This window comes from Prorops nasuta, unplaced genomic scaffold (genome assembly GCF_024137725.1).
Source record: "Prorops nasuta isolate Cenicafe-Biocafe unplaced genomic scaffold, Cenicafe_Pnas_1.2 PNAS00002, whole genome shotgun sequence".
Lineage (NCBI taxonomy): Eukaryota > Metazoa > Arthropoda > Insecta > Hymenoptera > Bethylidae > Prorops > Prorops nasuta.
Window position 1 is genome coordinate 2720474 of NW_027116799.1, and position 26500 is coordinate 2746973.

Consider the following 26500-nt stretch of genomic DNA (forward strand, 5'->3'; position numbering starts at 1 on the left):
ATTTCTCATTTATTTCCAACTATAATTGAAACCGTATATACTATATATACGGAAATCTCTCGAAAAGAATTTCCCCATTATTTTTATTGATTTTTTTTTTCTTAATCGAGGAAATGGAACAAGGAAGTTTTTCAATCTACTTTATTAAATTGAATAACCAGATATAACAAAGCTTTTCAAGTTGGATTTTTCGTTCGCCTTTAATATATAGAAATTCTTCACTGAACCAGCTGTAGCCTCTTGTGGTTTAAGAAACTAAATGATCATGGCGAAAGCCTCGTTAATTTGGGGATGTGTGAAATATCCTTTAATCGTCCAACGCCAGCCCCTTTGTCCCACAAAGCTCAAATTTTATTCCATCCAGAAATTAATTGCAGCTGGCATGACCGAAGGCCTTCAACTCTTTAATAAATTCCTTCCTTTATTTTTCATTATTATACGTTTCCACTTGCTTTTATTACCAGGAGCTACCATTTTATTGCAGCTATTTGTGTCAGACTGTGTCTTATGGATCCTTTTAATGACGTGAAATTCAATTTAATCGCAATATAAATTAACGTGAGCTTGTACCAAGTATTAAATCTTTCAAAGCAACTTTTTAATGTCACAATAATTTATTTGCTCGAATATTCTAATAATCATAATAAAAAATTTTTTTGTCAAAACGAACCAAGCTCATTTTAACGAAAGGTGATTTTGTGATATATAAGACTATGCTTCTAACTTTGTTAATGAGAAATAGCAGCTTACTTCATTTATTCATACGTGGTTTTAACTTACGACTTGCTGTAACGTAGTGAATTAGTTATTCAATTTTATGCTTATGATCAGATGAATTTTGGATCAGTTCACGACTGTCCTACTCAAATCCAATAATGGTCCACTTTTCTTATTACCTTATCTTATGCACTATTGAATATTTCCATTTTTAAACAACAAATCAAAGTTTCAACAGTGAATTTTCGTTTCTCTTATTTTTCACTGTCTGCTCATTGACTATTTTAAAGCAACTTTATTTATAATATATAAGCTAGCTCTAGCTAATAATGGTGCAGTAGCAAATAATATAATTAAAGTTGACAAAAGAGTTATTCGACAACTGTTGCTTTTTCAGTAGTAAAAACGTTTAAAAATAAAGGTAGAAAGAAGGAAAGGAGAAACTATGGTGGTTGTTTTATGTTTAGGCTGCAGAGTTGGAAGTGTCAAAAACGCTTTGTGGAAGTTTTGCTGGATGTAGCACGTAGTTGCTTATTGTAGCGAATTACAGCAGTTGTTTCGCTTTATGGTACCATCCACCTTCGCAGATAATAAAAACTCCACATACCCATCGGGTTTCCTTTCTTCGCATTCGCAAAGACGATCAGCCTTAACCGTGCCTGCTCTTATTACTCGAAGCTGGACTATTCCTTGGAACTTGCAAACATTTATTTCTCTCCATTTCCTTTCTTATTATTCCTCGTTCCATCCACGATCAATACGAGTATACTTCAAACTCGATTAATCCTTACATGGTTCGAAACACTCTCATCTTTGATTCCTCACGAGGAGATTTTCATTTTCCACCTCACAACATCCACTCCAGCTCTACTAACATTTCACCAAGTTTAAACTTTGAATCCTTCACTTTACCTTTGACTAATCGCAAGCATCCTGGAAATTTTTGATGATTTGCTAAAAGCTAAATGCACTTTTGTACCAACCTTTGTTTTTATTTCGTTCATGATACTTTCATGATCTACAATCATTGTTCAAATTAGTTGAGTGGACTTTAAATATTTAAATAACTTGTAAAATAATTAAATATAGCAGGAAAACCAATAGCATTTTTAGCAATTTGATAATCTTTTTTAAAAAAGGTTGCGAGTTTGCTTCTAAAGTCTGTAGGAAAATTTACACAGGAGAATTTTTGAGAATTGAAAGGGAATGTCTTATACATATATATACGTAGCTTGCAAGATCTTTCAAATATTTCCTCTACTTTTACGGTACGCATTAAAGCAAAGTTCAGACGACGGCAAGGAGACACTCAATAATTCAAGTCGCCGACGAGCTTGCACTCTCGCCGAGCTTGCATACTCACGTTCATCCCGTTTGCCAGAGTCCCGGCTATAAAGTAGGAACACCACTTCTTATCTGGCCCTTCGTAATTTTCCCGTTCCAACCCCTTTCAACTTCTCCTTCTCTCTATCTGACTCTCTCTCTCTCTCTCTCTTAAATATATACTCTTACTCTCTCTTGCACACTCCCTCATCCTTCACTTTTCCTTCTTCATTCTCTTGTTCTACCTCCTGTTCCTCTTCTTTTTCCACAATTCAGAGCACGCGGTTATTTCGCGAATGCATCTTCAGCTCCAATGGAGAGAGTTTTGTCCACCCATCCCCCCAATGTCAACAATGATACACAGTCTTTCTCTGTACCATGGCAAATCCTCGAAATATTTCATGTAGCTTTTCCATCTTTAATAACTTTTTAATACTTCCTTTAATGAATTTACGTTTCGACTATTTGTAACTGTAAGCTTGGCTTGCAAGCTCTTTGACATATTTTTGAAATATTATACTCAGACATTTCGTCTTTAATAAATTTCTCTTAATCAACAATGCAATAACTTCTTATTCGAAAGATGCATTTTGCATTCATTAAATTTCTCCAATTAAGTCTGTTCTATAAAAGTTTGTGTTGAAAATCTTAAAATCTTTAAATATTCTTTTCTTAATAAATTTTCCATAAATGTAAACTCTCTCTCCGTATATAGAATCGTACAAAGTTATTCTTATGCAAACGTTATTGGCTGTATATTTCTGATGTTCGATTGTTATCAGGAGCTCGGCGTTGTTAATTTTATTCAACAGCTTTTTAAAGCTTCTCAAATTTGGGTTTAAAGTTTATTTGCATCGGTGAATTTCATTGAACGCGAACGGCAAGTAACGACCGCTTACAGCGAGCGAGCATGTAAAGCTAAAATGAAAGCTTTGGTTGGGCTATAAATTTACTCGTGTTACTTGCAATGAAACGGGAAAGCCTTCCGGAATGTTATAAATTCTTCAAATATTTCCCGCAGCTTCCCATTCTTAATGCGTCATTTTTTTAAATAGGTCCTTTCATAAGTTTATATTATTCCTAGATTCTCAATTTTCTCGACATTTAAAATCTTAAATACATGATTCTTATCATGTAATTTCAATAAAAATAATTCGTCAAGAGATTTTATCCTAAAAAACCATTAGAAAAATTTTTCTAAGGGTATAGATTTTATGTTTGATACTCTATATGCAGTTAAAGGTTAACGCTTTTCGAGAGGAGTCTCTCACTTTTCATTCACGTAACCTAAAAGTGACAGGGACTCACATAGACAGAGTCACGCGTACAAGAACTTGCTTTGAGATGAACAACGAGCTCGCGAAGACTCTCGACAAAGGGGATTCGAAGACTTTGAAGTTTTCGAGGCGTCACGATGCAGTCGGTGCCGGTGTAAAGTCCCGATCGCCCCACGAACGAAGTGCACTTAATTTTCCGGATTACCATAGAGTTTTCAGACCTTCGTTAAAGCACTTGGCACTTGCGAGACACCACCTGAGTTCCCAGCGTCTTCAAACTTTTACCCTTAAACGGAATGAATTTAAGAACAACTCCTCGTCGAATTTCTTGGATTTCCGTCTTCTGATCCTAACCCTCGTTTAATTTTGGCAGCAAAATACCTGTTCTTGCGGTGTTGTTTACGTATAGCCTTTGCAGGTGTAGATGTCCTACTTGCCTGGAGCATAAATATTGCATCTAGTGTTCTCCGCTCGTAAGGAAACATTCGAGGGTTTGGAAAGGGACGTAAAATAATTATAGAATGTTCAGCATTAAACTCTTTCCTATTTCTAACCTTCTTCTTTACTAACGACCAACACTGATGAATTTCTTGCCAATTCTATAATATTTCACCTTTCGACTACAAATTAACTCTGAATAGAAACTAAATAACTTTTATTATTTTTAAAGCACACTATCCCTTTCATCAACAATTATCAAAAATTCAAACCAAATAGCACTGTGAATAATTGTGCTTGAAGCGCGTGTAATTAATTAGGCTCACATGTGTGTGTTAAATCAGAGTTTATTGTATAATTATTTGTAAAAAAGAAAATTTAGTAAGTAAAAGTTCTTTTATCAGACATTTTAGAATTGAATAGTTTTTCGAGAACCAACGAGGTGGAACTTTAACGAAAAGGCAACCACGTGCTTTCAACGTTGCACTTTCGACCAGGCTGTAATCCAATATCGATATTATCCTTCTCTCCGTTTCCTCCTTGTACCATTCGTGAGTCCTTTGATGCAGATTGGATCTCCGAGTAGACCGGCCGTAGATTGTATTCCCCAAAACTTGAATTCAAATTTTCAACTCCGGCGTCTAATGAAAACCGCCTTTGACGCCTTTCTCTACCACACTCACCCCCTCTCCCTGCAACAGTGCCTTTCCACCCCGAACACCAACCCCAGACACCGTTCATTTCCGTGAAAGCATAATATTCCAGAGACTGTGCAAAAATGGAAAAACTCTTTTTCGCCCAAAAGTACAGTTCTGTTTCCACTAATGGACTTGGCTAACTTTTTTCGCCATGTTGCACTCGGTGTAATTACACGAGTAATTATGGAGCATCGCTAATTAGGCGAGCGGATTCTTTTCGTGGGAGACGGAAGTGCATGAAGATTATGAAATTTTTTTTTGCAGGACCGGAAGAAGAGAAGCTTCTGGGCTCGATACTATTGCCCTCGTACAGAGTCACCGTTTGCAGGCCGGAGGACAAGGTTAACAAGAAGTTTGCCTTCAAGGCCGAGCACGCCAACATGAGGACATATCATTTTGCTGCTGACAGCCGCGAGAGTATGAACCAGTGGGTCAATGCACTCACCCTGGCCACCCTCCTACAGGACCCAACCCCGTACGTACTCATCTCAATTTCATAACAAAATTTCACTCCAGCTTGAAAATATTGGTACACTTTATAGTTTGCACTTGCCTTCACTCAACTCCCTCAACATTATACACATATTTTCTTAGACACACGTAAATCCCTCCCACTTGAGTTTAGAAATTTTCAATATTATTATTTCTTCTGTCCGTTCGTCTAACATTTTAGTCAGTTTAATATCGTAGGGGATAGTACAGCGCCACCAGGTTTTGAGCTTTAATATGAAAACTTATGTGTATCAACGGAGCTAGTGATTTAAAGTAACAAACCTGGAGCGCGACGACAAAGTTGGCTGCAGCGACTTTCGGTAGAACCGTAAGACAGTGGAATTAATTAATGCCAAATAATTCTCGAAACAAGAACCATCTGTTATACCAGCTTCTCAGGAATTTCAATTTCAACGGGCCAAAATTGTTAATTGCATGAATAAAAACAACAATTAGAATTTTTAATTGGATATTGTTTGTAACGTATCTTACGTAAGAAATGAAAATTGAGCAAGTGTTGGTATATAGTTTACTGTAGAGAAAATATGGTGGCTATTTAGAAGTAAATGATTACATTAGTTCCTTTTACTTGCTGTTTTGAGTGGAGGGCACGAGGTAAATGGGGCTTTTTCAAGTGTGTAGTTGGGTAGATCAAGAGAGACAAGTTAGTTGAGTCATGAAAGGGGATGAATGGGAGGAGATATAAATACGTTTTGTTTCTCTCGAATGAAACTGGGACGGTAGTCATACAGTTTATTTGCGTTTAAAGTATATCAGCTCGTTAGTTATGGTTTCATGAAGTTTAGGACACAAAACGGAATACTGGAATAAGTCAGATCGTTATTGACTAGCTCTATATTCACGACCCTTATGCTTTCTGGGAACATGAAAAACTCACGTTTCTTACGAAAATTACTTATACCAGTAGTAAAATTACTCCTAAAATTTTCCCAAAAATCTCAAAATTTCATATGCAACCAGCTACTCATTACAAGAAAAAAAAACATCCAATTTACTATACACTGACATAACTCTATCCACTTCACTCCTAAAAAAAAATAAATAGAAATTGAATTAAAAAATTAAAAAGTTATTTATCGCCTGTAAAATTACTTGAATGACCTGTTCAATTTGTTAAGTTGATGATAACATTTATATCTTCTTGTGCACAGTGCGGTTGATGCAGCTGGCGCAGCGGATATAGCCGGACCCGCTGATGGTGAACGGAGTGCGAGACCAAGCGTATCGTCGATATCTTCGATTCTGAATCAGAGCGCGGACGACAGCGATTCGGGTTTCCACGGTTTTCAATCCCGAGATGACCCAAGCCAGGCGTCCAACAACAATTCCAGTCCAAATAGTGCAAACACTGCCTCATTCCCAAACCTAAGCGGGAGCAATGGGAACGGTAGCAATCCTCCAAGTAGCAACAACATTGCCAACGAGGTGCAACCATTGATGAACGGTTGGATGCAGCCACCAGCTCAATATGCCCAAGCTGGAACCTCTCAGCAACAGCAACAGTATGTCCAGTTGCTCCACCAACAACCAGTATCAACACAGCCCACTCATTCTCATCAGCATCAGGCGTTATTGCATCAACATTTGCCCCCACACCAACATATCCAGCAAGTTCCCATTCTCCAACACAAAATAACGCAATCACCTCAACAACCCCATCCAGGACCCAGCAGCAACGTTCAGAGCGTTCAACCCATGCCGAGGAATTTCGGCCAACCAGTTTACGCAAATGCACCCCCTAAGCCAAGAAGACTGACCGATGGTTCCAACGATTTCTCCACCCCCTCTCCGGATCCTGATTACCGGAAGTCTCCAGTCTCCCCGGATGCCAGACTGACAACGAAGAGTCCCATGGCTGATTACGACAGCAGGAACATGATTTATGGGACAAGAATTGGACAGCAAGCACAGCAGAGTCTGAGGACCGACAAGTCTGGCTTGAATTATGGTTACAGTCAAGTTCAGCCTGGCGAAAGGAGAACACCGGATACTTACGGGCGTAGTGCTAAGCCTCGAACTACCAGGGGGAACGGGGATTACGAGGATGTATATGGTGCACCGCAACTTTACCAGAGACCAGCTGGCCCAGTTGGGTACTCCAAGGGTCCAGCCCCTGCACCCATCCCAATTCCACTTTACAGCCAACAGCATCAGCAAATCCAACAGCAACAACTTTACTCACCCATTCCACCACCTCAAGGTACTCTATTTCAATCATCCACCCTCTTAGTATCCTTACAGATGTGTACAATTCATCGTTTAATATTATCCGAAGCAACAGATTCGTGTGACATTATACAGCTCTACGAGTTTTGGAATCGTTGAATTCAGTTTCTAATGTTTGGTTTTTGCAGTGCCAATAATGAGACCACAAAGGACTCAACCACCACCAAGACCACACAGTGCAGACTTTTTGGAGTACGAAGCTACCAGGAAACCCGAACAATACACAACGACTGTAAATGACACTGTGTCTAATCAGCAGAGACGTCCACAAAGGCCTAAATCAAGTTTGGATATAGTAAATCCTTCGGATGCTGCTAATGATGGATACTTTTATTCGGAAGAAAGGTATAAGATCTCGTATAGACTTTTTAGGATAATTTAATAATTATTCTTTGTTAATTTAGGTACGCGGTGCAAATGCGACAATCCGCTGCTTATCTCCATGCAACTCCACAGCATCATCAGCAACAGAGGAACCAGTCGCTTTCTCGAGCGACGACACCCTCGAAAACCACGCCTCCTCGGGAGAGAGATATCGATAGCAGATTATCGCATCAGGTTGATCCTATAAGACGCTCCACCAGGGAACACATTCACCAACAGCACATGGTGCCCACACCGTTACAAAGACACACCGAGTAAGTTGGCTGAACGATCTAGAACAAACTTTGATGTTAAAACTAAAGCTGTACAACGTCAGTTTTCAAAACGTACATTCTTCAAAACATCTTGATGCACTTAGTCAAGAAATATACCAGTATAATATAATCAATATTATTATAATTGCCTTAAAATAATTTATCGAATGAAATAAAAATGTTTCGAATAAATGGCCTTATAAATTTGCTTTTACAATTTGAACGGATAAATTTTTGTCAAGATATGGATTGATCAGTGTGATAATTTTGACAGAATGTCGAGTAACGAGGCAAAAATGAGAAGGTCGTTACGCGAGAGACCCTATGAGTCAAGCAGCCGTGAAATGCTGAGTCACATGGACAACGGCACAGTGCCAAGGAGGATACCACGAGAAATGGAAATTACCTATAGTGGGGGAAGGCCCTCGGGTCACGTGACCCATCTACCTTACGGTGCCCAAACCTGTCACACCCCGCATGGTGGAGTCAGACGTTGGAATGAGCAGCAGCAGTTCGCAAGATCAGCCTCTGCTAGGCTTCCAAGGACAAGACACCCAGCTGCTTTAGACCCTGACGAAGACGATTACACCGAACGCTCTTCCGGTCAAGACTCACGTGACGGAGAACGCAAATTACAACAGGCAAGTCCCGAAAAACCTCACTCTTATATCTTCAATTCCTAATAGACAAAACACAAACATAAATCACCTATTTACATAATCCAAAGACCTATACAATCCCAAAAACATTCACTATATTCTTTACAAAATTAAACATCCACGTAACTATAGACTCGAGCTAATGTATAATTTACAAAAAAAAGAAACAATGATTAGAGTTTGGAATTCAAGAGGAAATACCGTTGAAGGATGATTCATCGTACGTGTCTAAGGAAACTGCATTGTGCATCGTTAAGAGGATCGTCACGAAGCTTTCACCACGATCCATCGAAGCGTAGTAGTGTCCCTCCCAGATAGTCTCAGTATGTATATATTTTTCATAATTAAGTAGGATTTTTATTTTTTCGCAGCGTGAGGAATCCATGAAGCGTCTTTTGGAGTGGAAGCAGCGAATGCTGCAGTCGCCGTTGACGAGGAAACCGTCGGGCTCGACCAACCGGGGCAGCGCACAGAACGAGCTGTCGAGTTATTACAAGCAACAAGCTCTTCTGGATTTGGCCGCGCACGAGGCATCGGTCGCCGAGGCGCGTCACTCCAGGAGAAGAGACGACGGTCACCGACCGCACGTCAGGAGCAAAAGCTCCGACGGTCGACGGACTGTCAGCAACGTATCGCGATACAACAGCTACTCCAGCGACGACGAAGGTAGGGACACCTCGCCTGAACTTATCATATGAGTCGTGGCTTCGTCGTCGGTACCTTCGAGGAAGCCGTACTCTCGTTCGCCTCGATTCCTTCTCGTTTAGTCAGGTATGATACGATCCGTCGAAAAAACGATCGAGCATTCTCACGACGGCTTCCTCGAATGTGCCTCCTGCCTCTCGATTCTTAATCAGTAGTTGCCATTAATCATCCAAATACTGAAATAACGAGATCGCTTTAACAAGACATATAACCATCCTAACCAACTGCTGTTCGTCAAAATTGCAAATCCAGATTCGTCGGATCTTGTCAGGTAGATTTGTTGTTACTGTTATTGTTATTCCTGTTGGCTTCTTAATTAAGGACTAAGAGTTTATCGTGTATTGTTGTATAATCTTTGTTCCAACTTCGCTGCTCTGCGCGAGTTGCTAATTTTCTGTGACTAATGCGTTCGAAAACCTCTGATCACTAACGAGATTAAACGAAGACTGTGGTGGCTCATGTAAAAAGGTGTTTATACAATCAACCTCTTAATATTCCCTTCTGCATTCCCTCTCTGTCTGTCTATCGCTATGATTTCTTCGAGCTGCCGAGGCGAAGGCTTTGATTGATATCAAAGATGACGAGTGAGGAGGAAGGAAGTGGAAAGAAACTTTTGGGATGTTGTAAAGTGCAAGAGAATGAGGAAATGTGCAAAATTCTCTCCAAGGGGCTCCTTCTATCCGCTGATGTAGGGTCTGGTCTGATTGGTGAATGGGTCGATTAACAATTCTAAAAACTTAACAGATTAAACGCCTTTAGTCAATTAGTTATGTGACCTAACTGTGCGTAACGAAACTTGGGTCAGCATGGTATGACGACCCACTAACCATATTCAAAAGTTAGCCATGTTCGATTGTCTCTTGCTAAATGTATCAGCTACATTATAGGAATTAACACACATCCACCTTATGAAAACTATCGCACTCTTGTCTTTCTATGCTTTCAATTTTCTTTTGTAAAATTCTCTAGTAAAATTGCTATAATAATAATAATAAGGATGGTGGAATAGAAAGATGCGATAGCTTTATCGGTGGATGCTTCTGGCTTGAGGGTGGCGTAGGATATGGGTTGCTGTCGATTATCATGTAATTGTTATTCGTGAGTAACGAACAAAGACGTATTTTGTGTGAACGAATCAGAATTGGGCGATATCCGGAGGAAACGAGTACGCAGACCCTCGCACGCAGGAAGGAGCCCCCGACAGAGTGGAGAGGACCGAGCAACGGTGGATCAGGACATCACGCTTAACCAGCTAGCTCTGCGAACTCATAACGATCGAAAATTTAGTTCAAAAGCCACCTCAATGGCCGCGCATATCGGCGGAATTCCACCGGATGCCGGCTATGAGGATGTTAACTATCAATCCACCAGAAAAGACATAGCCCAGTATCTGCCACCTCCGGACAATAAGCTGGTGAGAAGATCCGAACCAATCCTCGACGTCTCGCCACAGGAAGATTTGAGACCAAAAACTGCGAAGAAACCTTCTGGTATTCTAAAAACTCCAACGAATTATAGCATTGACCAAACTGTGACGAAGAACGAAAATGGTAGACTTAGTACCTTGGCTGGGTACATACCGGGTGAGTCTTGGCACGTTCAGAAAAATGTTCAGTGGATCTCCAAGGACGATAAGGAAGAATGGGACTCGAAAATAGACGAAAGCAATGTCATTAAAGAGTTTTCGTATCAGTATATCAAACCTGAGGAAATGACAAAATCACAAAAGGAGTCAAAGGGTGAGGAAAGTACGGGACACGGGATGGAAAGGGTGGAATGTGAGATGGAAAGTTCGGAAAAGCTGGAAACATTGAATTTAGTTCAGTGTAGGATCAAATCGTTCGAGTCCAATATCGATAACTCCAGTCCCATTAAAGAGATGCTTTCGATGCAGGAACCCTTGAAAGTTTCATCGCCACAAGCTACCGAGGCCCATGTCTCGAAGTTGAACTGCTCCAGGAAAACTTCCACGATTGTTCGTAGTTTTGCTCTGAGTGACGCTAATAAGGAGAGCCCTCCGAAAGTCAAGGATACCGAAGAGGACTATGCGAAACAAACTACAACGGATACTAATAAATCAGTGAGGGATCTCTTGGCAGACTTCGAACGAAAGTCTCAGCAAGTTAGACAGGAACACGACAAGCAGCAGGAAGTAAAGCACCACCGTGGAGTATTCAGCGACACCGAGACATTGCTGTATGAAACTAGTAGCGACCTTGACCAGAGAGAAAAAAGTGACGAGGACGATTTGGACCATGATACGGATCAAGCGGTGCCTTATTCTATCAAGGATGACGAAGGATATACTGGAACTATTAAGAAAAAATCAACAGACTTTCAAGGGAAGCGTAGAAGAAGGAAAACTTCGAAAGAAAATTTGGTAGACCAAGCGGTGCCCAAGGAAGATCTCGAAATGGCTAAACCTGAATACACGAGACTAAGCATGACAGAGTCCTTGGTAACCCACGGGGAACAATTGTCTGGCGAGAGTTGTGATGCCAGTCCACTTCCAAAACCAGATGATGGTGTAGCAGAGGAACATTATTTACCTATGATACCGAGGAAAGCTATATTGGATCCTGACGACGATGAAAAACAGAGTCCGAATATGATGGAGAATCTTTTTGCTAATTTGGATCACGAGGAAAATTCTTACGTTGAAATGGCACAGAATGGCTTGGTCCAATCTCTTCTAGGTCTCAATGATGGGTCTGGAATTGATCAGATGGAAGAGTTCTCTGGTTTGGACACGACTCACTACGAATTCGTGTGTGTCTCGAATAATAAAATGGAACCAGTTTATATGGAGGTAAGTCAATTATCCGAAAAGAACGAAGCAAGAATGAGTCCATCGCAGAAGCTAGACTCACCTGGTGAAACAGTGCTACCACGTTCGGAACTTCCAGACATATTATCAGCCTTGAAATCCGATAGTTCCGACGCTGATGACGAATCATCGAAGGACTTGGAGACCATAGATGCTCCTCGACATCCACGATTCAGTCTATCAGACACATTCAGACCAGCTTCGTATTATCTGGGCACCAGTAGAACGATGATTGCCGAATTGCACGATTCTTCCGATAGCGAGCTGGTGTCACCGCCCCCAATACCAAATTCTCCACCTCCATTGGAAGATCTAGAATCTTTAGAGACTCAGGAATCCCTGGAGATCAAGAAGGTTTCGCCACAAGTGGCTGTAATGAAGGATGATTCGTCCAGCAGGAATTCCCCAAAATCCTGGAACAAACCAACGGGACAAGTGGAGACTCACAGACCCCCGTCAAGATTCTCTGATGCTACCATAAGCTCCTCGTTCAGGGACAGCAGAATTTCGTTGGAGAGTGCATCAGGAAGCGATTCTGCAGAGCTACGAAATCCGGACGAAGAGGCAAGACATAGGCAAATGAAGAGAAGACCGGTCAGCAACGATGTATGTGAGGTTCTAGACAGTCTAGACGAACTAGAGTCCCTCGGAAGCCGTTTTGATGGTACCAGCGTAGACCTTGATCAATATCTTGAGCAGTTACAGGCCAGGGACGCTTTCAACGTCGATCTTTACACAAAAGATCTCAGCTATAATAGTATTTATGGTTTCAACGAGAACATGATGGTAGTGGACAAGCTTCAAAAGACCACGTGCCAAGATCTGTCTCGAAACATCAATTTGGCGAGCAATTTGGATCAACCGTTCCATTACGACACTCGAAGCAAAACTAATTCGGCCAGTAGTCTGCCTTCTATGAGAGTTAGTGATATTCCACCGTCTCATCAACATTCCCAGTCCTTCACCGGGGACGTGCATTACGAGAATGTTTCGAGCTTTTCACCCCTTCGTGGTTCACCAGCCGCTCGTTCCGATGGGGAACCGAACAGGGATGAGAGTAGTCGAATTCACAGGAGTTCCTTAGGTGGACCATTGGTGGCTTCGCACAGTAGAGATTCTAGCTACTCAACTGCATCCTGTGTTGCCTCCATCACAACGTCCATGACGTATCAAAGGCCGGCTAGTCAACAATCCATACCGATTCATTCCCCAAGTGGCTCGGTGTCTTCGGGTAACGCCAACACTCTGGGAACCATGAGTCCTTATCACGATCATTCGAGATCGGCCAGTCAGGACTCCATGAGGTACTCTCTACCAGCGAATCATAGATCCCCCTCGAGTCAGAACTCCAGCCAGTACACGAGTTCCACATCGACCGTTAAGCTCAATCCACATCAATCATACCTGAACGACAGTAATCCTCAGCCCAGCCAGACTGAGTCAGGAGCACCTTATTATTATTCCGACTTGCAGGCTGGCATGAATACCACAGACGCGCAGAACATCAGATTGATCGGTCACACGTCGAGATTGCCGCAACTTAACAATCAGAGGGACGACGCCAACGCATTGAACAAAAGGAACGACATCGGTCGCATAATGAACCCGATCTCCCGACAAATACCAAGGCAGATCCCAGTGGATGACGTGGACGAGGCCAAACGCATCGCTGCTGAACTGCGCAAGACTACTTGCCAGTTGCTAGCCGATAACAAGGTCGACCTAGTCGACAAGAGGAACTTCTATGAGGCGGATACCTTGAGAAGAGTAAAGTCTACTGATCCCCTCCCTGATGTGTCCTTGCCAGACATAAACACCAGGAACCTTTATCCTCAAGGTCTCCGCGATAAATCCGGAACATCAACGGACTCAAACGAGCTAATCCCGGAGTTCCACAGTATTGGACAAACCTCTCACAGAAGATCCAGGTCCTTAGAGGGTTTATTGGACGACGTTGGTCTTCAGAACCTGGTGGAGCAAAGGAATCGAGCGAATCGAGTGTCCTCGGTTCCTCCAACGCAAACCCAGGAAAGATCCGACAATCTTGAGAGTTCCAATCATGTTCCAGCTACCAGTGGTGCTTCCGGTGAATTTAACGTAGAGGATCCATGGGAACAGGATTCACTCTGGAGGGAGAGCTTGAGGAGGGTGAGTCTACGTCATGCCCGCTCATTAGACAATCTCGACACCCCTTCAAGGACTCCACCCACGTGTCAGGACACGAAGAATCGAACAAGAATCACTCGTGGAGCGACATATGTCAATGACAGTGTGGTCCAGCGCAGGGATAATACTTCCAACGAAGTTTCACCATCAGAAAGACCAAGGGTGAAGAGACGGGGGACCAAGGACGAGGAGGACCAATCGCAAAATGACGATTTGACTTACGAGAGTTTGTCGATGGAGAGAATCAGCGCGGGTGGCTATATCTGGGACCCGGAGAACGAGGCTTACCGGAAGCCAACGGTTGAGGATATGAATCATTTTTTAGCGGTAGGCAACCCTCCCCCGGCGCGTTCCAGCTCGGACGGGCGGCCATCAGCGAGTGCCGCGTCCTTCGAGCTGGATCGCGAGAAACTGCGCCAGTGGGACCTGTTGTCGAGCGCCTGCTTGCTCCAGGAACAGCAGCGGGCCTCGATGGTGGACTCGGGGCGAGGGTTGCCAGCTACAGACCGAGTTGGAGGCATCGACGTCATCAGGACGATCGTCCACAACCGGACGATGACCCTGAACGATACAAGGAACGGAGATACAGAAGCAGGTCGAAAACTAATAGATGCAGCAGAATGCAAGCAGAAGCTGAAGGATCGAGACAAGATGGAGCGGAAGGAACTGATGAAGGATCCTTGCAACCGGGCTACAGGTGAGTGGCTCCTCAACACTGGCGCTCTGTACAGGAAGTGACGACTCACTGGCCGTGTTCCAAATCTCTCATCCACGGGACTCTCCCGCATTCATCGGCACATCTGATATCGACCTCCCTGTTGCTACTCGGTCTGCCAACGATTTTATCCGAAATCTATATATCTTCTTCTTCTTCTTCCTCTTTATATAAATATATTCTACCACTTCTTCTTCAACTACCAAATGTACCTGCGCTACAACGACGTGGTCTCCACAATCCGTGTTGCCACTATTACTGTAATCGTGCAGAGTCCTCGACTCGCTATCTCCGTCTTCACAGTCTGAAGATTAGTTTTAGAACTAGCGTAACGCCGCGTTCCAACTTGCAACCATCTACGTGTACGACGACCATCCTCAATCGACTTTTCTCCACAATTAATCAAATTTTATGTTTAACGTCAATCGTCCTAGTGTTGTCCTTAATTTTAACGCTGTTCTCGAACGTGGATCCTGCGAGTTGGAACACGGCCCGTAAGTTTAAGAGTGTGCTTGTGTATTGTATATGCGTACATGTGTGTGTATACCGGAGAGACTGAGAGTCTATCAGACTCCTCGCGATAATTACGACGCCACTGCAATTTTTGCCTCGAGTTAAGTCAAATGTTTGACCGAGCACGATCGACCACGATGCTTTTTCAAGGGCTCGGCCAACTATAATAGCTGCAGCAAACGCAAATTTTAATTGCACCAGTCTCAACGTGCAAGTGCAATGGGGGATCTCGCGCCAGGCCGGAAACCAAATGTAAACGTTAACGAGCTTCTCGAGGTTCCCTCCGAAGCACATTTGTTTTCTCGCCCCAATGAATTCCCTCGCCCCGATTTCAAGGACTCCCCTTCGTGCTCGGCAATCTTGCTGATAATTCCACTGCGAATCAACGAGTTTCTATGTGTTTATGTGTATATATAAATATAGAGTTTTTACTTGCGTGTGTATAGTACGCGTGCTTAGATTAAGTTAGTGTTAGTCATGACGTAGTACGAATTCCAGGGATCCCCCGAAACTTTCCCCGAACATTTTTAACGGCTTAATGGGACTGCGACCATAGGACAGTGAGATACAACGGTTTAAGCCACTAGGTCCAGGCAATTTGCCAGAAACGTGCTACAGGCAAATGCAAAAGTTGCTGTTTTGGCCACCACCCTGTTCAACCTCCAGAAAGTTGGAGAACGTAAACAGTTTTATTTTAAGCGCGAGACGAGAACGAATGCGATACATTTTCATCGTCATTGCACCACTGCCTTCTTGGACAAACCGTACTTTTAAGATATGTTTTATTTAATATGCAAATTATGTACATAGTACCCATGAATCCATCAGATGTGTACAAAATTTCTCACTTGGTTTTCTCTTACACAATATACATTGTTCTATCAATTTTTGAATTCTTTCATTATAGTACCTGGTATATATCCTTCATTCGGACCAAAATCCATAATTTCACTTTTAAAAAGGAAGATTTTTCTCGGTTGATTTGGGAGAGTTGGATCTTTTTGAGGGAATTGGTGGAAACTAGGGCTATCGAGATATATTTATAAGCATGGGTCCTGGAGAACGAGAGAGGGAAGGGGAAGTTGGGAGAGAGAAAGAGGAGAGGATGGTGTTGGAGAGGGGGGTAGTGGCTTCCTTTCACTCGGCGGCACAAGTCTGGATAACGGTAGGCTTCTCGATGCAAAAGAAGCAAGCGGAGAGCGTCTACACAGAATCCTGTTCTCGCCCACTGCTTCTTGCTCCTTCGTCGTGGCCAACCTTAATAAGTTCGTTGACCTTCGCAGCCACGAAATGCTAGGCTACATGACCCATGAAATACGAGAATTCGATTCACCGTCGCCTCGCTCACTTACGGACTCTTATCACGAGAGTAAGAGGAATCACCGGTACACCTGGAGCTGCCTCACCGATAAGATAAATTATTTAGCCACTCAATTCAAGGAATTTTCAGCCTGGCGAACTTAAAATTGGATAATGCAGCCTTAATGTTCGGCAGTACGTGAAAATGCAGTTGAAGCTTGTTTCTATATCGATTTGCAAGGCTCGCACTGCTGGTGTATAGCGATGCTTTCAAGAAAATTAGGAATCTTATTTGCCATGTGAAGAAGGATGACTCGCCAAACATACTTTTGCCTAAAGCAACCGCCGCAAACTTACGGAATTACGAGATGGTATCATGCTGAGAAATTCAGACTAAATTTTTCTGTTGAATAATGCTTCGCTGCACGACATAGATAAGCTGGAGGATATACCTAAGTGTGCTGTGATACGAGCCCTTGTATACAATTCTGACACTACACCGTTACTCTCTCTCCACTTTTATAGATGAATTTTGTTTATAATAATACTAATTAACGACTGATTATTTGAATCAATTTCCATTATCAATTGCTTTTGTATAAATAACAGTTTGCAAGGCTATTTAATTATTTATTATAATAATACAAATTAATTTTATCATGAAATCCTGTGTTTCAATTCAACCAAGTTTTCTATATTGAGATGTACTTGTTTGATTAAGAATCTGGATGTAAGCTTCGGATTTCCTATCGGATTTCAATTATTGCTTGCATCTTTAACGTACTAATGTTTAGCCTGCTCGTCAGCCACAACCATTGGTTACTAAACGTTTGTAGGTCTTATAAGGTTTCGAATGGTTCAATTGAGGATTCAATAACAGTTCGAAATACAAAATTTCTTATACTTTCTCCTCGTCTATTCGTACGTTTATTCAGCTTTATCTATCGTCCAATGGACAGTGGAATGTGTTATCCAGCTACATAGATAAAAGAAATCTGTCGACTCATTTCTTCTTGATTTGTATAAATATAAGATTTAAGCAATTTTGTCTGTGATGTTTAACATTATTTTCTTTATGATTAATTTAATATTTTTTTATATATTTCAATAAGAATTTCTGAAGTTGGAGGGAGGACGAAGGGTATTAAAATTATGTGAAAATTAAGATCGTTTAATCATAGCTTTCAAATTAAGTTGGAAGATGCAATGGATACATGACGAGCATGGGTATACTGGTTTGTAGGCAAAAGTGGCGAACATTTCTCGATACTTAATGCAAAAGGCGTATGACCACAATGCTATAAGCGTCCCGTGTACGTTGCACTTTGCCACGAGAGTTCAATAACATGAAGCGAAGCGCCAGCAGGAGACTTCAGGTCACACTGGAACTATATAGCCACTGGGTCAGCTGTCGTAATTCCTCCTATTTCTTCGAGACTCCTTAAATATTGACGAGATTCGCCACTGGAAACTCGTCCAGCAAATTGTCTTATTGATTTTATCATATCATTCCCTTCATCCTCCTTTTCCCCTTTCCATTACCATCGCCCGCAAAACCACCCCGCAATTTCTGCATACCACAATCCCTCCAATCGTTTCACAGAAATTCTAACAATTCACCAAATCTTAAGCGAATAGAAACTGACTCGAAAATCGTTACATCATTAACGACTTAAAGTCTACTTCTCCATGTAAAATTATTTTATCATAATGTGCTTTAATGTTTAATTAAATAGCAGACAGAAAATTGATTAAGGTATAGGTTTATAATAGTGTAATAAAGTTAGAAATCTTTGCTCTAGCTGTGAAATTGATCAAAAATGTTAATGTATAATTCACTCGTCATGATTTATTATTTTCCGGTGTCATTGCGATGAAGGAAAGTATCGATTATAGATTGACAACGCTGTAGTTTGGATGTGTGTATGCTTAAAGGTTACTTGCATATCGCAGAAGCGTCTTTCAGTTAATAGCGTATTGGTAAAAGGTCAATGATGAGTTTAGAATTGGCATTTCTGCATTGCAAAATGAATAGAATACAATAGCGTAAGTCGAATATCTGTTCCAACACTACCAATCGTTTCCTTCATTTTATTCTACAAAGTTAATCTTACTTATGAATTTATATCGTTCAACTTTATACCTTTTAAGATATACTCTTGAGTATATGTTTTATAAAAATTGACAGAGATCAATTTTAGCCTGGAAAATCTTTGTTTGGATAAATTTATCAATTAAATGATTTTTGGCACGAAGGAGAAGTTGGAGCACTGGAAGATTTTTGCAATCTGAACACATTCTCGTACACGTCGCGTGTGTGATTGGCAGTTGGGTAATGCGATTCCACCCCACCCGCTTGACTGCCATTAAGCGCACCGAAAAATCAAGCTGGATGGCAAAAAGCGCAACGACCTGGGATAGACTTCATCTATCATAGTCACGCTACGATAACCCTCTATTATCTTCGTTAACCGCCAAGCCTGATGAACTTTTAATCATTTATTTACACGTTGATTTGTTGCTCAAGCCAAAATTTCTGACAGCAACACGCTTAACGCTACGAGGTAATCAAGCTGTGCTATATATACGTACACCAAAATATCCACTAAGACAGTTGTTTGTATATACAAATTCCCTCTGATCGAACCAAATAAATAACAGAGCCGAAGTGATAAAACTTCTTCGACAATTAAAATTTATCTCTGGTTTAATGGTCCTGATAGCTTAGGATCGAAGGATACAGGATTGACAAAAATTAATTAAAAGACGATCAAGGATGAGACTCAATTAAATCCCTTAGTCGTATAGTAATTAAGCGAGTGGACCGATTGATTCGACCAAATGGCTTAAGGAAATTTAATGCAAGACGTTTTTTCCAGAGCCATTTCTTGCCAAGTCTAGCTTCATCCATCTTCTAGTTATCTTGAGCCAGTATCTTGCATGCTTTTCCGGAATTATTAATGAGTCCTGGTGTGAAAGTGGCTTCTGGGGCTAGATTGGATGGACACGACTGAAATTTAATCGACACTAAGCTTCAATGACGTCAGCCAATTTGTTTGTTCGACTGAAATGCACTGTTTGTCACTAGCTCGTTGTATATGATGAGGCGAAACGTGCTAAGCTGGCAACAAGCAGCTAACCGAGATCATTATCGTCCTTTGCGTGACCAGTTTCCGTAAATTAACTCAATTCGCGAGAATTCTCCTTCAAGCATTCACGAATGACGAGTGTGATCGTCCTCGAGTGTGCTTAAGTTCATTAAGCTTAACTAAATATTGCTGATCTCGCTCTCAATTATCATCCCCATTTGAGCCTCCAGCATGACTTCAAATTTATCCAACGTGTTCATTATAACCTTGTAAATTATTATTTTCTCCAATTTCCCTCAAATTGTCCTCAAATTTCCCTCCATATCTTACTCCAAACAAAATTTATGCAAATTTATTGATGAGTTTTTCAGGTCATGCGGATCAAACTTAAACAGTCTAATATTTGTTCTCTTTAAAAGAGAAGGGTTTCCACGCAAATGCAAGAAAATTCCCAGGGAAATGAATAAATACGATACGCTTCCCGCGAAAATTTAAAGGATCCCTGACATTTCTGCTGGTTAAACGAGAATTTTTTAGTAGTAGCCTTCCATCCAATGTCGCTTTTAATTAATTCATTAATTTCACGCTGGAATGCCAAATTAAAAACGATACATTCAACCTTACACTCCAAAGTGGCTTGCAAAAAATGGTCGTAATGCTCGGGGAGCTTCGAATACATAAAATTAAGAGATTATAAAAATAGGAGAAAATCCAACGAGAAGAAAAAAATTTAGTGCGGTGAATTTCCTCGATCCAACGAAATTTACCGGATATAACGTTTCGACCATGGCAATTAATCTTGAAAAAGGAAAGAAAATAGGAAAATATATCTTACACGAAGCTTTCGTTCATGAATCTTTTCTGTCACGTCAATTTTCAGTTGAGAAATCAGCAACGTGAAAATCTCCGGAAAATAATGTCGCGTTAACTAATACGGAAAAATGATAAAATTGGAAAATGCAGAATGGGAATGATATAATAACACTGTTGCCCTGTTTTCATCACTTTTGGAATACAAATAATATTGCGATAAAAATTTATCGAACATCTATGCTCCTGGGAAAATATTTCGTTCCCTCCATAAATACATGCTATATATATGTACACAACAGATCAACGCGAAAACTCATTGGGTTTATCTGTGGAAACTATGAAGAGAGGATCGATGAGTTTTATCTTTCCTTATTAAGGCTTTCTCGTGAGATTTTCTTGCTGCCAGCAGTTATGGGCAAATGGAAATAAATAAATCCATATAAAAGAGTTTAGCCCGTAAATCCTTTGGTTTCCGGCGGCTCGCTCGTGGGTAAAACAATGATATTTTTAAATGGCCGGATGCGGAGACGCATTGTCACACCGGGTACAGGAAAAATATTCGAAAACGATTGGTTCGTCGACGCCATTAGCGAGCTTGTATTATTTCCGTCTTTGGAATCGTTCCTCGGTGGTACGATCGTGGTATTTATAGGGGGGAGGCACGCGGAAAGCTTTACAGCCGGCTCGATAATATTTTCCAACTTCCCGGAAATCCACGCAATCGAGCGGGTCTCGTATGTCGCTGTAAGCCGCTTTCCCCACAGACAGCACCGTGGCAAATAAAACGCTTTCAATGGTTGCCTTCGAGCCGGGGAAATCAACTTCATTATTCTCGATAAACTTCAAAGACTACCCCCCCCCCCCCCCCTCCCTCCCTCTTCCTTATATTCTCCTCGCACACCATTCATTTTCCATCCTCTCATCAGCGACAATCGCGCCAATTCGACCAGCTGTAATTTACACTATTGTAAACTACGCGCAAAATTAAACATGATTTTCTGGAAGAGCGTTACCGGGCCTCTCGAGGAAACAAGATTCATGAGCAGCGCATTGGATAAAACGAAGCTGTGGAGCTGTGAATAGAATTGCGAATTTCAAGAATATTTGGACGACATCTGTGAAAGAGCTTCCTTAAAATTTTATCAATTCGTGTCGTTGGTTTTAATTTTTAGTGACTAGAATAAATTTACAAGAAACTGCATTATTGATTGATTGATAAAAGTATTTGAAGGTTTTTTGGAAACTGGTTTGAATTATAAAATTTAGCTCGTGATTGACTGTATTTTACATGGAGTTTTATTGCAACTGAACAAATATGCACTTTGATTTAAACTGCGGATTAAATATTTTCATAACGATGATTTGCAAGCAACGATTTGTTGCAATTTTATTTATTTTTTTTATTTGTAATTATAAGTATCATTTGTATAATTAACAATTTATCAGGAATTTGTTACTAAGATTAGCCTACAGTTATTCAATAATTATCAATGATTTAACATTATAAACGTATTTGCAAGTAATGGAAAATCAGCTAATCAGAGAAAATTCATGCATCAATCACTGGTAAGTTATATCGAATATTCATAATTTTTTAAACAAATATTCATTCTATTCGGTGAGAGTTAAACGACAATTTTTCATCGCAAAACATATTTTTTCTACTAAACGAAATTAGCCTTTGCGTATCAATTTAAATCGCAATTTAAACAATTCAACAATTGCAAAGCATTCAATTGTTGCAATGAATGCATTTCGTTCCTCATTAATTATCATTAGTATTCTCAACAAATTACGCAATGTGAATCAATTCCGATCAATTTATTATATATTAAATTTACAACATATTAATTTCAAGTAGAAAAGGAAGGAGAAAAGCAAGTCGATTTATCTTTTGTTGCTTAAATAAGTTGCTATCTCTGCGTTACAATTTCTCACATAGGAAAAATAAAATGTGAAACGTTGCTAAAGCTGAGAAATAAAAGAAAAATGCTATATAATTAACAATGTACTGTACAATATTAAGTGAAAGCTATCGTATTAGTTTCTCTAGCACAGATCTCTAAAGAAGATTTGTAAGTTGAAGAGAAGAGAAATGTGAGACAAAAGGGTGTAAATGATAAATAATTGAAAGAGTGAACATAGAGAGTAGGAGCGGAAATAAAAAAGAATATAAAGGAGATGAGTGGAGAAAAAATATTAAATTAAGTACACGTGTGCCTTTGGTTAAGGGAGGGGGGGGGGGGGCAGCAGTTTTCGGGGGCAGTTGGGTTTAAGGGGGGCATGGGGGCCCGTTAGGGTCCAGCTGTGAGTGCGAGTCCGTAGTAGGCAGTTAGTGGAAGAGAGCAGGGGAAACCAGTCAGCAGCTGCCGGTCGTCGTAGCTGTACAGTCAGTCAGTCAGTCAGTCAGCCGGTGGCACTCCGTGCAACACCACGCGACTGTCGCGTGCTGTGCGCGCGCTTCTTTCACGTTTCAAAATATCCTCATTTAAATCACCACTAATCAAACTCTCATCATCCCTCAAAAAAAGTACACCAAAAATCCCAAAAAATCTGCAAAATCGATCGATATTTGCCATCTCGATTCACAAACCATCCTTTTCCACTTATCCTGCGTGCCAAGTGGCGCGAAAACACGATCCCCGGCTTTCGTCCTGTGCGAAAATCGGCTGTAGATCGCGATTACTCGTTCAACGTATGATTTTTGCTGTCTGATCTACGAAAATCGATTACCGATCTATACAACAAACGAACTATCGAGCTTCTCGATCGATCGGAGTGATATCTTTTGAATGATCTAGTAAAAGTCGTGTTTCATCCCAGTGTTAATATAAGATCCTTGAGGATTTTTTGCCTGAAAAATCGATCATGGATCTTTGAGGTGATTTTACTGAGATTCATCGATCTTCAGGATCAATATTCAAAGTTTCAATGCAATTTTTCTCGTCGAGTGATAATTATCAGTTGTTTCTTGAAAATTGTGTGGATGTTGTTTTGTTTTTTTTAATAACAAAGCACACGTGTTAATTATTATGTGACAGTTATCTACAATATACAACTTATACAATAATTTCATGATTGAAATTGAAATTTTCATTTGTTTAGGTTTATAATCGTGTGCATAGTAAATTCGAATAATATTATTAAGTTATAGGTATAATTTAAGTGAATGGAATTAGGTTTAAGTGAAAATCAATGGAGTTGTTTAATACTGATAGCAATAGTATTGTTAGCCATTGGGTTAGGGCTAAATGACAGCTTTAATTGGCGTTTTGATAAATAAGTAAAAGGGACAACGGTGATTGAAGGGTATTGAAATACAGTGCCTGGCTTGGAATATTGAATTCCTTTTAATGTCGCAACGTCCTCGGTGCGTACATATGGTTGTATACTGTCTGCTCTAATTCAATACAACGATGGAGCATTGCCTTCTCCATTGTTCACTTACCGCGTGAACCTTTACACTAACGTTGTAGTATAAGTAAGCTTTAAAGATAAAAAACTATAAATATTGATTTACTCCACTTTTACCAAAAACACGAAAATTATCAAAGTTTTCCAAACCATGAAAGCAGGTTGGTTATTTACTTTATTTAAAACAGCTATAAATACCTAAAACTATCGATATTGCGCAATAACTGTACACTACTAAATTTAAATGCACCTGTAGAGGGAGAATTTAAATTTTTTTTACGTTTCGAAATAAAAAGAAAAATTCCATCTTGATTGCACAAAAAATATCTTGACATTCGGGAATACAGCGACATAAAATTTATGACGAGTACCTACTTTAGAATCATATAAAAATTTGCGCAAAAATAGTAGCATATAAAAACGTATATTACCGTGTGCTCTGGGGCAAAGTGCTAAAATGCAAAATTGCCTAGATAAGATAGAAAGCGTAATCCTAAGATGGTTTGGTAAACAAAAAATTTCATTTAGGAGGGGGGGGGGGGTATCTAAATTGGAGTAAATTTCAAATTGAAAGAAAAATGAAAGGATTTTATATGAAAAAATGTTGGGCAAAGAAAATTGAGAGTAGAGTAGTGTCGTAAGTAGTATAAGGACGAGGTTGGTAAGGCAAAGCTGCGTTATAATTCGCTTATAAAATATCTGGGTGACAGCGTCGCGACGAAAATTGCGTCGGGACGCCTGACTGTCGGTCTCTCCGGGTGTCGTTGCGCAATTATTTGTACAGCATGGGGTCTCTCGCGCTCTCTCGTTACGTAATGAAAAGGGGTCGGATATTTCTAGGAGAGGGAGCGGGGGAGGAGGGGGGTGGTTTTGCTGAAACAAAGGAATCGGGATCGATAATATCTCGGGCGTGGAAGAATTTAGCTGGACATAAGGGAAAACATGGTTATCGCGTAGGCCGGCTTCTTTGGCGGGTCGTTGGTCTCGCAACTCCCCCGGGGGAAGGGGAAACTCCCTCCTCCCTTCTCTATCCGGCTGTGTACTATACTCTCAGTGGAAACAGTGCTCGGTCAGCCGTGTGACATTGGAACGCTTCGGGCGCGTGCGCGCATCATGCGAGTCTCTGGATATACCGTTAACGATCGATATCAGACGATCCAACGTCATCAAATTATAACAATTTCTAAATTTATATTAAATTCTCTCAAATATGTATATGTAGCTCCGAATTTACAAAAATCTATCTAGGGTAAAGGAAGATAATTTTTGGAATTTTCTTCGATTTTTCCTAATGAACAGAAAATAAAACGACTCTCTCGAGTCGCGTTTGCGTGTTCAACGAAGCGTATCCTACGATAGGATGGTCCATAAAACAAACTTTGGACTTGATCAGGGCTGCAGCATTCATTGAGGAGCGACGGGGTGTTTGGAAAAAGCGGAAGTCGGTGAAATAATAGAGTAAGCGTGGAGAGCGTAGGCTGGGTTGTAGAAGATAGGCAAATAGTAATAGTGGGGATTGTTGGAGTGGGGAGGTGAAGAGGGGGTGGGGAGAAGTGAATCGACGTTGACACTTTGGACACGATGGAAACTACCATAGTCGATGAAGCGTTGTATTCTCTGAGAAAAGCTGCTGGAAAAGGGGGGGAGGGTCGTCACGTTGCAAGCTTCTCTTGTGGAATGAACGGCTGGTTGTCGGGGATGGATGAACGGAAGGGTGAGGTGTTGTGGAAAAAGGGGGGAAACTGTGGGAGGGGAAACATTGTTGATTCAGGCTGTTTGCACCGTGGACCTGCTCGACACACGTTCGCTTTGTCGTTCCCAGTGACGACGAGAAACGTGCGAGAATACGTAGCAAAAACGGTCCCACCTATCCATGAGAAAAAGTCGCCTAAAAACTTTTCTTACCCAAGAAAAACACTGCCTTCTCTTCTGTTCTTATCCCTCCGTCGTCCTTTTCACCCTTTATCTCTCGACTTCTTTTTAAATCATCCTTGACTTTTACCTCTCACCCTAAGGACAAGCTCTCTTACGCGAATTTAAAAGGACCGAAAGTCACCTCAGGACCGTCGAAAAAGGCAGACTTGTAAATCAGGTGCGAATAACGAGGTGCTGCAAATTTTATTAACCTTGAGAAATTTCGGGAATAGAATCCGTTGGTTGACACGTGTGCTGGGTTAAAATGATAATAGAGTGTTCATGTTGGTCGACGAATCTCAGGAATGAAGAATTTTAGTGGTTAACAATTATTGGTGCTGTAATAAATTATTGAAGATTACACGAGAATAGGATTTTTCTTGATAGATAATAGGTCAACCGTACGAGTTCATTGGCAGGTAACGAGAATGAATAAGGGAAATGCTGGGATTGCAGTGTGATTGACGTGCACGGCTCGTGTTTGACAAAAAGTTAACTGAACGAATCGGGGGAAAAAAGTAGGTAAGAGTTTCGTGCCAAGTGGAACGTGCGTGCG

The 26500-nt window shown here is 40.9% G+C and overlaps 1 protein-coding gene across 8 annotated transcripts in view; it reads left to right on the top strand.

Annotated features, from left to right (window-relative positions):
• Positions 1-26500, top strand: part of LOC136777300 (uncharacterized) — a 198494-nt gene that overhangs the window by 96194 nt on the left and 75800 nt on the right. For 7 of the 8 annotated variants that reach the window (XM_066733468.1, XM_066733480.1, XM_066733487.1 and 4 more), the window contains exons 5-11: positions 4718-4928; positions 6118-7166; positions 7321-7537; positions 7597-7830; positions 8105-8471; positions 8861-9155; positions 10334-14884. In XM_066733468.1, the coding sequence (XP_066589565.1) occupies positions 4718-4928; positions 6118-7166; positions 7321-7537; positions 7597-7830; positions 8105-8471; positions 8861-9155; positions 10334-14884 (6924 nt within the window). The remainder of the gene's footprint in view (positions 1-4717; positions 4929-6117; positions 7167-7320; positions 7538-7596; positions 7831-8104; positions 8472-8860; positions 9156-10333; positions 14885-26500) is intronic. The other variant, XM_066733476.1, reaches the window with a different exon arrangement.